The sequence below is a fragment of the Manis javanica genome, chromosome X, assembly GCF_040802235.1.
Source record: "Manis javanica isolate MJ-LG chromosome X, MJ_LKY, whole genome shotgun sequence".
NCBI lineage: Eukaryota > Metazoa > Chordata > Mammalia > Pholidota > Manidae > Manis > Manis javanica.
This window is the reverse complement of record NC_133174.1, coordinates 55,242,124-55,255,169: the sequence shown is the minus strand read 5'-3', so window position 1 is coordinate 55,255,169 and position 13,046 is coordinate 55,242,124. Positions and strand designations below refer to the sequence as shown.

General features: G+C 39.2%; 1 protein-coding gene across 14 annotated transcripts in view; it reads left to right on the top strand.

Annotated features, from left to right (window-relative positions):
• OPHN1 (oligophrenin 1) overlaps window positions 1–13,046 on the top strand; it is a 665,513-nt gene that overhangs the window by 525,424 nt on the left and 127,043 nt on the right. The window contains exon 24 of one of the 14 annotated variants that reach the window (XM_037017098.2): window positions 10,761–11,140. The exons of 12 other annotated variants lie outside the window; for them this stretch is intronic. In XM_037017098.2, the coding sequence (XP_036872993.1) occupies window positions 10,761–10,789 (29 nt within the window). In that variant the 3' untranslated portion in view covers window positions 10,790–11,140. Of the gene's footprint in view, window positions 1–10,760; window positions 11,141–13,046 lie in introns of those variants that run through there. One more of the 14 variants, XM_037017091.2, reaches the window with a different exon arrangement.

Sequence of the window (13,046 nt, the reverse complement as noted above, 5' to 3'; positions counted from 1 at the left end):
CAGCCCTCCCCTTTCCTCCACCCCCCACATTATCCATGCTAATCATAGTACCCCCTTCCTTCTTCCCCACCTTTAACCCTCCCATTCTCCCAACTCCCTTTCCCTTTGGTAAATGTTAGTCCATTCTTGGGTTCTGTGAGTCTGGTACAGTTTTGTTCCTTCCTGCTACAGTTTTTCCTTTGTTCTTAGACTCTACAGATGAGTGAAATTATTTGGTATTTGTCTTTCTCCGCTTGGCTTATTTGACTGAGCATAATACCGTCTAGCTCCATCCATGTTGTTGCAAATGGTAGGATTTGTTTTCTTCTTATGGCTGAATAATACTCCATTGTATATATGTACCACATCTTCTTTATCCATTCATCTACTGATGGACACTTAGGTTGCTTCAATTTCCTGGCTATTGTAAATAGTGCTGCAATAAACATAGGGGTGCATCTGTCTTTTTCAAACTGGAGTGCTGTATTCTTAGGGTAAATTCCTAGAAGTGGAATTCCTGGGTCAAATGGAAAAAGTATTTTGAGCATTTTGAGGAACCTCCATACTGCTTTCCACAATGGTTAAACTAATTTACATTACCACCAGCAGTGTAGGAGGGTTCCTCTTTCTCCACAACCTCGCCAACACTTGTTGTTGTTTGTCTTTTGGATGGTAGCCCTCCTTACTGGTGTGAGGTGATATCTCATTGTGGTTTTAATTTGCATTTCTCTAATAACTAGCGATGTGGAGCATCTTTTCATGTGTCTGTTGGCCATCTGAATTTCTTCTTTGGAGAACTGTCTGTTCAGCTCTTTTGCCCATTTTTTAATTGGATTATTTGCTTTTTGTTTGTTGAGGTGCCTGACCTCTTCATATATTTTAGATGTCAACCCTTTATCGGATCTGTCATTTAGGAATATATTCTCCCATACTATAGGATTCCTTTTTGTTCTACTTAATGTGTCCTTTGCTGTACAGGAGCTTTTCAGCTTGATGTATTCCCACTTGTTCATTTTTGCTTTTGTGTCCCTTGCCTGGGGAGATATGTTCATGAAGAAGTCACTCATGTTTATGTCCAAGAGATTTTTGCCTATGTTTTCTTCTAAGTATTTTATGGTTTCATTACTTACATTCAGATCTTTGATCCATTTCGAATTTACTTTTGGGTATGGGGTTAGACAATGATCCAGTTTCATTCTCTTAGATGTAGCTGTCCAGTTTTGCCAACAACAAATCTTGAAGAGGCTATCGTTTCCCCTTTGTATGTCCATGGCTCCTTTATCGTATATTAATTGACCATATATGTTTGGGTTAATGCCTGGAGTTTCCATTCTGTTCCACTGGTGTGTGGGTCTGTTTTTCTGCCAGTACCTGATTGTCTTGATTACTGTGGATTTGTAGTAGAACTTGAAGTTGGGGAGCGAGATCCAACCTTCTTTATTCTTCCTTCTCAGGATTGCTTTGGCTATTTGGGGTTTTTGGTGGTTCTGTATGAATTTTTGAACTATTTGTTCCAGTTCGTTGAGGAATGCTGTTGGTAATTTTATAGTGATTGCAGTGAATCTGTAGATTGCTTTGGCAGGACGGCCATTTTGATTATATTAATTCTTCCTAGCCAAGAGCATGTAATGAGTTTCCATTTGTTAGTGTCCTCTTTAGTTTCTCTTATTTATTTTATTTTTATTTTTTATTTTTTATTATTTTTATTTTGGTATCATTAATCTATAATTACATGAAAGACATTATGTTTACTATGCTCCCCTCTTCACCAAGTCCCCCCCACATACCCCTTCACAGTCACTGTCCATCAGCATAGTAAGATGCTGTAAAATCACTACTTGTCTTCTCTCTGTTGCACAGCCCTCCCCGTGCCCCCCACACTATACATGCTAATCGTGATGCCCCCTTTCTTTTTCCCCGCCCTTGTCCCTCCCTTCCCACCCATCCTCCCAGTCCCTTTACCTTTGGTAACTGTTAGCCCATTCTTGGGTTCCGTGATTCTGCTGCTGTTTTGTTCCTTCAGTTTTCCTTTTTTCTTATACTCCACATATGAGTGAAATCATTTGGTACTTATCTTTCTCTGCCTGGCTTATTTCACTGAGCATAATACCCTCTAGCTCCATCCATGTTTTTGCAAATGGTAAGATCTCCTTTTTTCTTATAGCTGAGTAATATTCCGTTGTGTATATGTACCACCTCTTCTTTATCCATTCATCTACTGATGGACACTTAGCTTGCTTCCATATCTTGGCTATTGTAAATAGTGCAGCGATAAACATAGGGGTGCATCTGTCTTTTTCAAACTGGAGTGCTGCATTCTTAGGGTAAATTCCTAGAAGTGGATCAATGGTATTTCTATTTTGAGCATTCTGAGGAACCTCCATACTGCTTTCCACAATGGTTGAATGAACTTACATTCCCACCAGCAGTGTAGGAGAGTTGTCTTTTCTCCACAACCTCACCAACATTTGTTAGTTGTTTGTCTTTTGGTTGGTAGCCATTCTTACTGGTGTGAGGTGATATCTCATTGTGGTTTTAATTTGCATTTCTGTGATGACAAGTGATGTGGAGGATCTTTTCATGTGTCTTTAGAGAACTGTCTATTCAGCTCCTCTGCCCATTTTCTAATTGAATTATTTGCTTTTTGTTGAGGTGCGTGAGCTCTTTATATATTTTGGATGTCACCCCTTTATCGGATCTGTCATTTATGAATATATTCTCCCATACTGTAGGATACCTTTTTGTTCTATTGATGGTGTCCTTTGCTGTACAGAAGCTTTTCAGCTAGATATAGTCCCACTTGTTCATTTTTGCTTTTGTTTCCCTTGCCCAGGGAGATATGTTCAAGAAGAGGTCACTCATGTTTATGTCTAAGAGATTTTTGCCTATGTTTTTTTCTAAGAGTTTTATGGTTTCATGACTTAAGTTCAAGTCTTTGATCCATTTCAAATTTACTTTTGTGTATGGGGTTAGACAGTGATCCAGTTTCATTCTCTTACATGTAGCTGTCCAGTTTTGCCAGCACCATCTGTTGAACAGACTGTCATTTCCCCATTGTATGTCCATGGCCCCTTTATCAAATATTAGTTGACCATATGTGTTTGGGTTAATGTTTGGAGTCTCTATTCTGTTCCATTGGTCTGTAGCTCTGTTCTTGTGCCAGTACGAAATTTTCTTGATTACTGTGGCTTTGTAGTAGAGCTTGAAGTTGGGGAGCGAGATCCCCTACCCACTTTATTCTTCCTTCTCAGGATTGCTTTCACTATTGGGGGTCTTTGGTGTTTCCATATGTATTTTTGAACTATTTGTTCCAATACATTGAGGAATGCTGTTGGTAATTTGATAGGGATTGATTCGAATTTGTATATTGTTTTAGGCAGGATGGCCATTTTGACAATATTAATTCTTCCTAGCCAGGAGCATGGGATGAGTTTCCATTTGTTAGTGACCTCTTTAATTTCTCTTAAGAGTGTCTTATAGTTTTCAGGGTATAGTTCTTTCACTTCTTTGGTTAGGTTTATTCCTAGGTATTTTATTCTTTTTGATGCTATTGTGAATGGAATTGTTTTCCTGATTTCTCTTTCTATTAGTTCATTGTTAGTGTATAGGAAAGCCACAGATTTCTGTGTGTTAATTTTTTATCCTGCAACTTTGCTGAATTCTGATAATTGTTCTAGTAATTTTGGTGTGGAGTCTTTTGGGTTTTTTATGTACAATATCATGTCATCTACATATAGTGACAATTTAACTTCTCCTTTACCAATCTGGATTCCTTGTATTTCTTTGTTTTGTGTAATTCCCGTGGCTAGGACCTCCAGTACTATGTTGAATTACAGTGGGGACAGTGGGCATCCCTGTCTTGTTCCCAATCTCAGAGGAAAAGCTTTCAAGTTTTCGCTGTTCAGTATGATGTTGGCTGTGGGTTTATCATATATGGCCTTCATTATGTTGAGGTCCTTGCCCTCTATGTCCATTTTGTTGAGAGTTTTTATCATGAAAGAATGTTGAATTTTGTCAAGTGCTTTTTCAGCATCTATGGAGATGATCATGTGGTTTTTGTCCTTCTTTTTGTTGATGTGGTGGATGATGTTGATGGATTTCCGAACGGTGTACCGTACTTGAATTCGTGGAATGAATCCCACTTGGTCATGGTGTATGATCATTTTGATGTATTTTTGAATTCAGTTTGCTAATATTTTGTTGAGTGTTTTTGCATCTACGTTCATCAGGGATATTGGTCTGTAGTTTTCTTTTTTGGTGGGGTCTTTGCCTGGTTTTGCTATTAGGGTGATGTTGGCTTCATAGCATGAGTTTGGGAATATTCCCTCGTCTTCTAGTTTTTGGAAAACTTTAAGGAGCATGGGTATTATGTCTTCTCTTTGTGTCTGATAAAATTCCGAGGTATATCCATTTGGCCTGGGGGTTTTGTTCTTGGGTAATTTTTTGATTACCACTTCAATTTCATTGTTGGTAATTGGTCTGTTTAGATTTTCTGTTTCTTTCTGGGTCAGTCTTGGCAGGTTGTGTTTTTCTAGGAAGTTGTCCATTTATCCTACGTTTTCCAGCTTGTTAGCATATAGGTTTTCCTAGTATTCTCTAATAATTCTTTGTATTTCTGTGGGGTCTGTCGTGATTTTTCATTTCTCGTTTCTGATTCTGTTGATGTGTGTTGACTCTCTTTTTCTCTTAATGAGTCTGGCTAGAGGCTTATCTATTTTGTTTATTTTCTCGATGAACCAGCTGTTTGTTTCATTGATTTTTCTATTGTTTTATTTATCTCAATTTTATTTATTTCTTCTTTGATCTTTATTATGTCCCTCTGTCTGCTGACCTTAGGCCTCATTTGTTCTTCTTTTTCCAATTTCGATAATTGTGACATTAGACTTTTCATTTGAGATTATTCTTCCTTCCTTAAATGTGCCTGGATTGCTATATACTTTCCTCTTATGATTCCTTTTGCTGCATCCCACAAAAGTTGTGGCTTTGTGTTGTTGTCTTTTGTTTCCATAGATAGCTGGATCTCCATTTTAGTTTGGTCATTGATCCATTGATTATTTAGGAGCATGTTGTTAAGCCTCCATGTGTTTTTCAAACTTTGTTTACTTTCTTTGTACAATTTATTTCTAGTTTTATACCTTTGTGGTCTGAAATGTTGGTTGGTAGGTTTCAATCTTTTGGAATTTACTGAGGCTCTTCTTGTGGCCTAGTATGTGGTCTATTCTGGAGAATGTTCCATGTGCACTTGAGAAGAATGTGTATCCTGTTACCTTTGGATGTAGACTTCTATAGATGTCTATTAGGTCCATCTGTTCTAGTGTTTTGTTCAGTGCCTCTGTTTCCTTACTTATTTTCTGTCCTGTGGATCTGTCCTTTCGAGTGAGTGGTGTGCTGAAGTCTCCCAAAATGAAGGCATTGCATTCTATTTCCTCCTTTAATTCTGTTAGTATTTGTTTCACATATGTAAGTGCTCCTGTATTGGGGGGATATATATTTATAATGGTTATATCCTCTTGTTGGACCAAGCTCTTTATCATTATGTTATGTCCTTCTTTGTCTCTTGTGCCTTTCTTTATTTTGAAGTCTATTTTGTCTGATACTAGTATCGCAACACCTGCATTTTTCTCGCTGTGGTTTGCATGAAATATCATTTTCCAGTCCTTCACTTTTAGTCTCTATATGTCTTTGGGTTTGATGTGAGTCTCTTGTAAGCCGCATATAGATGGGTCTTGCTTTTTTATTCATTCTATTACTCTCTGTCTTTTGATTGGTGCATTCTGTCCATTTTTATTTGGGGTGATTATTGAAAGATATGTACTTATTGCCATTGCCAGCTTTAAGTTTGTGGTTACCAAAGGTTCAAAATTAGCTTCTTTACTATCTAACCATCTAATTTAACTCACTTTTTAAGCTATTATAAAAACAGTCTGATGATTCTTTATTATTCTCTCTTCTTAGTCCTCCTCCTCCATTCTTTATATGTTACATGTTTTATTCTGTATTCTTTTGTTTTTCCTTTGCCTGCTTTTGTGAATAGTTAATTGTATTTTTTTTTTGCCTTTAGTTAGTATTTGGTTTTTCTGCTTTCTTTGGTCTGATTTTATTTTCTCTGGTAACATCTATTTAGCCTTAGGAGTGCTTCCATCTAGAGCAGACCCTTTAAAATACCCTGTAGAGGTGGTTTGTGGGAGGCAAATTCCCTCAACTGTAGCTTCTCTGGCAATTGTTTAATTCCTCCTTCATATTTAAATGATAATCATGCTTGATACAATATTCTTGATTCAAGGCCCTTCTGTTTCATTGCATTAAATATACCATGCCATTCTCTTCTGGTCTGGAAGGTTTCTGCTGAGAAGTCTGATGATAGCCTGATGGGTTTTCCTTTGTAGTTGACCTTTTTTCTCTCTCTGATTGTGTTTAATACTCTGTCCTTGTCTTTGATCTTTTCCATTTTAATTATTATGTATCTTGGTGTTGTCCTCCTTGGTTCCCTTGTGTTGGAGATCTGTGGGCTTCCATGTTCTGAGAGAGTATTTCTTCCCCTAGTTTGGGGAAGTTTTCAGCAATTATTTCTTCAAGGATACTTTCTTTCCCTTTTTCTCTCTCTTCTTCTTCTGGTACCCCTATAATGCAAATATTGTTCTGTTTGGATTGTTTACACAGTTCTCTTAATATTCTTTCATTCCTGGAGATCCTTTTATCTCTCTCTGCCTCAGCTTCTCTGTATTCCTGTTCTCTTATTTCTATTCCATTAATGGTCTCTTGCACCTCATCCTTTCTGCTCTTAAGTCCTTCCAGAGTTTGTTTTATTTCTGTGTTCTCCCTCCTAACTTGATCCTTTAGCTCTTGCATATTTTTCTGCAGGTCCATCAACATGGTTATGACCTTTATTTTGAATTCTTTTTCAAGAAAATTGGTTATATCTGTCCCCCCAGGCCCTCTCTCAGGGGTTGTCTGGGTGATTCTGGACTTGACCAAATTCTTCTGCATTTTCATGGCACTAGAGATAGTCATAGGTATGTGGCACGTGTATTAGCTGGGAGAACAAAGTCTCTCTGGCTTGCTTGATGCACTGCTCCTCTCCACTGCCTGTGTCGATTACCCACACACCAGAAACAGCTCTTTGGGTAGCCCAGAGCCCTGTGGGGAGTGGCAGGCATGCTGGGTGTGCTCTCCTGTGAGAACGGCATCCCTTTGCTCCCTGCCCCAGCTTCTGCTGTCTGCGGCGTGCAGCTGTGTGCTGGCAGCAGCCCTGGGTCTGTCCCAGGCAGCTGCACACCAGGTGGAGACTCTTGGCAGCTGCTGTGGGCACAGCTACTCTCATGCTCCTCGGCCATTGTGGCCAGCCCACGGCAGAGGCGTAATGAATGGCAGACTGTTTATCTCCATGATGGATTTTAGAACTGCGCTGCCTCCCAGGAGGCTGGCGTGTCCAAAGCTCCTCAGAATTCCCAGCCTGCTGGCCTGAGTGTGCCAGGACGATTCTGTCCAGCTGTGAAGCCCCTGTTCCTTTAAGACTTTCAAAAAGCAGTTGCTTTTCTTTTGTCCCAGGGAAGCTGGCTGCGGGGACCCACTCGCAGATTGTACTTTTCCGTTTTCCTAATATCCAGCCTACCATGCACTGTGTGTCTGTGCTCCTGGTGTGGATGACTAGGGCTGGTTATTTAGCATTCCTTCTCTTCCCCTCCCTCCCTGTTCTGACTCCTTTCCTCCCACTGGTGACCTGGGGTTGGGGGAGTGCTTGGGTACCGCTGGGCCATGGCTTATATCTTAACCCTGTTGTGAGAGTCTGAGTTCTTGCAGATGTAGGTATAGCTTGGCTGTTGTACTGTATCCTCTGGTATCTCTTTTAGGAATAGTTTAATTTTTTATATTTTCAAAAATATATATGGTTTGGGGAGGAGATTTCCGCTGCCCTACTCACTACACCGTCTTGGCTCCTCCTCTCTAAATATCTGTCTTTTGTCATTGATTTTTAGGTCTTCTATATATATTCTGGATATATATATCCCTTGTCAAATATATGCATTGTAAACATCTTCCTTCAGTCTATAACCAGAGTGTTTTTTTCTGTCTTGTTAATGTCTTTTGATAAACATAAGTCCTTAACATTAATATACTGTAATTTATCTATTTTTAAGTTGTTAATACTTCTTGTATATTCTTAAAAAAATCATTGTTTCCTCCAAGACTGCTTGGGTTTCAGTACTGGCCCCACAGCTTTCTACTTATATGAACTTGGGCAAGCTAGATAACTTCTCTAAGCCTTCAGTTTTTTCATTAGAAAATTGCTACATATTATTATTAGATAGATTAAAGGAGATGATGCATATAAATTAGTTTAAAAGCACACCAGGCACATAGCAGGTGTCAGTAAATGTATATTATTTTAACTTTATATTGTGTTCTATGTTACTACTTATAATTTGGAAGTTCATAACTATTTGGGGATATTTTTCTCTTAAATATCAAGATCTACTTTCCTTACATTGCAATTTAGAAGTCAAACCATCATAGCTACAAGTAAGTTTTACTTTTCAGCATTCCCATCTTTCAGAATCAAGATAATAAGAAAGAAAATCTTGAGCCAAAATAATTGTCAGACTATAGTGCACTGTGTTTTAGATGGTATTTAATAGTATCTCGTTAATCTGGTTTGGAAAAGGTGGAGATGTGCCAGCATGGAGGCATGGGATTCCTAAGCAATGTTTTGCAATCAAAGATTCTAAAGAATCGTGAAGAAGGTTTTGGTTTGGCATTTTCTTATTTGTACATCAGTTGGAGTTAATGGGAAGTCAGGAGAAAAATCTTGGTAAGAAAGATAACTTTTGAAAACATTCACATATTGATTGTAGTTGAAGCTCCAGAGATAAATGAAATATCCCAGGGAGAGTGTGGAGAATCTTGTGGATCTCCAGTATTTAAGCAGGGACTGAGAAGAGAAGGCAGTGAAAAAAGCAGAAAGGTAGAAGAACCAGAAAAGGGTACTCTCAGTATTGGTGGTGAGGGTGACAGAGATCAGTCAAGTGTGTGAACGTCTACAATCAGTTGAAGACTTAATCTGAGAAAAACCACTGGATTTGGCAAGGCCATCTTGTACAGAGCAAGTTGGGGAAGGAGACAGGATGTATGAGTCATTCATTTAACAAATATTCATTAAGCACCTACTGTGTGGTGCTGATAACCTTTAGCCAAAGACCACCAGGGATACATCTATAGTTAAACAAAGTAGGTTTTATTACTCGTTTGAGTTAGAGAAGATATATACTAGTGTGGAACAGTGGGATTCCTGCTCAGTAAAAACTTGCTTGGAAGAAACTATTATAGGATTTGGACTTCGTTGTGTAATTGTGGACAGTTTTAAAGGAAGTGAGACTTTCCTCTAGATTAGATGCTGTTAGAAAATGGGAGCAATTTTATGACCTTTTTTCATCTGTGCTTAGACAAAGTTATAAAGTGGCCTTGTTCTGTTTCATTTTATTGTAATCTTAGAGTAACCTTTTTTGAGGTATTCTTTGAAATTGTTTATGTCCAACACAAAAGTAAAATGGCCTGATTATGATGTCTTACTAATTTGTAATAATATTGAGGTCTACCTATGAATGCTAGATCAACTCTGGATGTTTTGATAATTTTCAATTCTGATAATTTTCTTTCTTGGTACCCTCCTTATGGCCAAACACACATGATGTCAGGCTGTAGGACATAAATCTATGATATCCAGATTTTCATCACTACCAATATTTTCTTGATTGAGATCAGAGATCATTAGTGTCTATTCAATGTCATTTGTAGATGAACTAGGGTTAATTTTTCTTCTCGTTCTGTAATAAGTTTTTTAACCACTGGACATAACAATGGATGCTTAGGAGCATTCAATACTCTGGACAGAATATACCAGCCAAGTATAACATAGTCATTTGTCAGAGACAAAACGGCTATTAATCATTGTAACTGATTTTGAAGCCAAGAGTGTGGATTATGAAACCCAGGCATTGAAAAACATGTCCCAGTATTCAGCAGTGTCTGTATTAGAGAGCCAGGTGCTTTTTCTTTTAGCCTAGTCACAGGCTGTTCTACTTACCTTTAGTATTTATATAGATGCAACAAGAAGTATTTGCTATGCTACCAATACTCTCTTCACTAACTAAGAGGAAATAAAGGGCCATAATAATTCTAGTTAGTGGATTTAGAATTAAAAGATATTGGACTTCTAGAACAAGAACACTATCATTTAGTGACTTCTGCTAAATGAGAGACAAGTTTTGAACCCCACTTTCTTAATTGTATTATTCCCATTGTGGAAATTATAGCTCCCATGAGAAGGAATCAATGATCCCTCCTCAAAGTTTTCAAGAATAATCTGTAATTGTTTTATTTTGGAGGTTTCTGGCTAAAATATCAAAGGAAACATGATTTACTAGAGGGAGGGTAGTTTTAAATATCTGGAAATCCCTAACAATTACTCCTAATACACCAAATAAGTTGGTGTGCAGTAGACAGATATAAACCTGATGTCCATGAAGGAATAGTATCCTAGTGGATTACAGTTTGTATTGAGAGCATAAGTATAATTTATTAGAAGAGTGAATGAGGTTAGGGTCCTCAGATACACAGATTATTTTGGTGGAATCAAACCATTTTTTAAAGCAAGCTGACGTGCCTTTGAAGAAAACTGACTATCACAGCTACAGCAGCTTACAATATGTGAACCAATTTCTGATTGAATAGGCACTGCTGATAAGATAGTAATTGTTACCACTTGGAACTCTCTTTTTTCCAAGGATCGTGTCTCAGAGGTGACAAAGAATAAAGCCAAGAGTATGGATCAACCAGCAAAGATCTTCTAATGAAGAATGAAAATGAAATAGACCCTACCAATCAGGAGAGGCTCCAAGAAAGAATGCTGTCAGGGCTATGGTATCTGGGGTTTATATTGCCTCCTGAGAGGAGGAAGACCACCCCCACTGGACCTAATAGACAACTGAACCAATGACATCACAACCCATTCTTGATTGGGTGAAAATACAATGCCTCATTTGCATAGGGCATACCCAATCAGAGCTGAGGTCTATGGTCTATCTAAGTGTACTTTTGAATGGCTGAGTAGGATGGGAGTATTTTGTTTTTGTTTTTGTTTTGAAATTTACAAGGGTCTTGAAACTTCTTGAAACTTACAGGGGCCCTGAATGCTATCTGCCTGCATCCCTCTATCACCTGCCTCAATCCACCCTCTGAAGAGATAATCCTAATTGCTGTTAGGGAAAAGGGCAATGACTGCTCAAGCTGCTTCCTGCTGGCAATGGGTGATGGCAGTCTGGGTTCACTCTCTGAGTGGCCTATCTAGTGGCCCATGGTAGCAGTCATGAGGCACTGACATGGGAGGTTCCATTTGTATCACCATCAGGAGCTTGATGGGTTCTAGGTGGGAAGAAACAAATTTTGTTAGTAGATTTAGGATACAGGGGCCAAATGTTATGAGAAGTATAATTATAATGAGGGGTCCTAGAAATGGTGCAACCCATGGGACCCACTTTATTAGTTTGGACCAGGGCTCCCAAGAGTCTTCAGTATCAAGGCATAGTTTGTTTGCCAGATTGATGTAGAAACACATGCCAGATTGATGTAGAAACATCTTTCTTCTTGGAGAAAAAGGCAAAGACCTCCTTTCTCCACTGTTAGGAAGTCCAGACTTCACCTATTCTGGAGGACTACTCCTCCTAGGGAGTCGATTTGGTTTTGAAGGATTGAGATACTTCTAGCCATTTGGTCTAGAGCTTCTGTGAGCTCTTGGGAGAATTTCTGTAAAGACATAGTGGATGTGGCTACTCTTGCAACTCCAGTGCCTAGGGCTGCAGAGATACCAGGACTATCTAGAAGAGGGATAAGGAGTATGGTTCATTTGAACCGAGTGGTTGATGAGTGGATGGGTTGAAGAAGTGGGATAGTGATTGGTTATTGGGCATGATATCGATCTGGGGAACTTAATATATTAGGGTACAGCTCCCCATCCAATTGGCTGGGAGACAGTGATAGGAGGAAGAACCACAAAGAAAGAGGAGTCCCTTGGTGCTGAGACAGAATTCGAATCTTAGGGATGCTAGCCAGGAAAATGAGGGAGAGTACTTGCCTTTGTCTGGGTTTCCTGATTCCCAGGTGGAGTATTCACCCAATAGGATGGCCCCTGTGAGTGGCTGGTATTCAATATTGGTTGGAGACTAGACATAAGAAGTGTTATTGTGGAGTGATGCAAAAAAAGTGTGTTTGGTCAGTCTGGAGGAGATCATGATTACTTTCTGGAATATTGAGGCAAATGGGAGAGCTAGTACAAGATTGAAGCCAGGGTAATTCTTTAAAGGTGGTATACATGTGTTGGGGACAGCAGTGGTACATGAAGTAAGTGCCAACAGTGGAGAGCAAGGGTTGTGTAGAAGGGAGAGATGGAAAAGTGGGCTTTATTTTTTTTAATTTTGGGCCTTGTTGTTACCAAGAGTTTGTAACCCTGTGTATATTAAGTCTAAATATCAGTGATCTGGTGAAGGTTTTAAAGCAAGTGATTGGTTGCATAAGGAGGACAGACTACCCATGAAAGAGTCATGTGTGTGTGTGGTGGGGGGTGGCAAAGGAGTGGCTGATACAAAGGGGAGCCTGCACAACAAGGGAGACTTGTATGGAGAAAGTTTTGTGTACGGGGGATGCTTGCCAAGACGCTGTGTTTAACCAGCTAGGAAGGGAGCTATTGCATATAAGTGTGCTTGGGCTCTGCAAAGTGTGTTGTGATTATACCTTATGCCAAGGGAGAGAGTTTGTAGGAAGGCTAAATTAGAAGACCATTTGGGGAAGGGTATTGCTCTAAATGATATGTGGATAGATGTATTGCCACAGGTCCAGGCTTGGAGGTCAGCAGGGATGGAGGTGGCGATCTGGGTTTGTGTTGAGATGTATGCCCAGCAATTAGAGGTAAAGGTCTAGTTGGTAGCCCTTAAGTAGGCTTGTGTCATATTTACCAAGGGAGCCCAAGTGTGCAAGATGTTCATTTGGGAGAGAAAAATGGGATGCCAAAGGAAAAG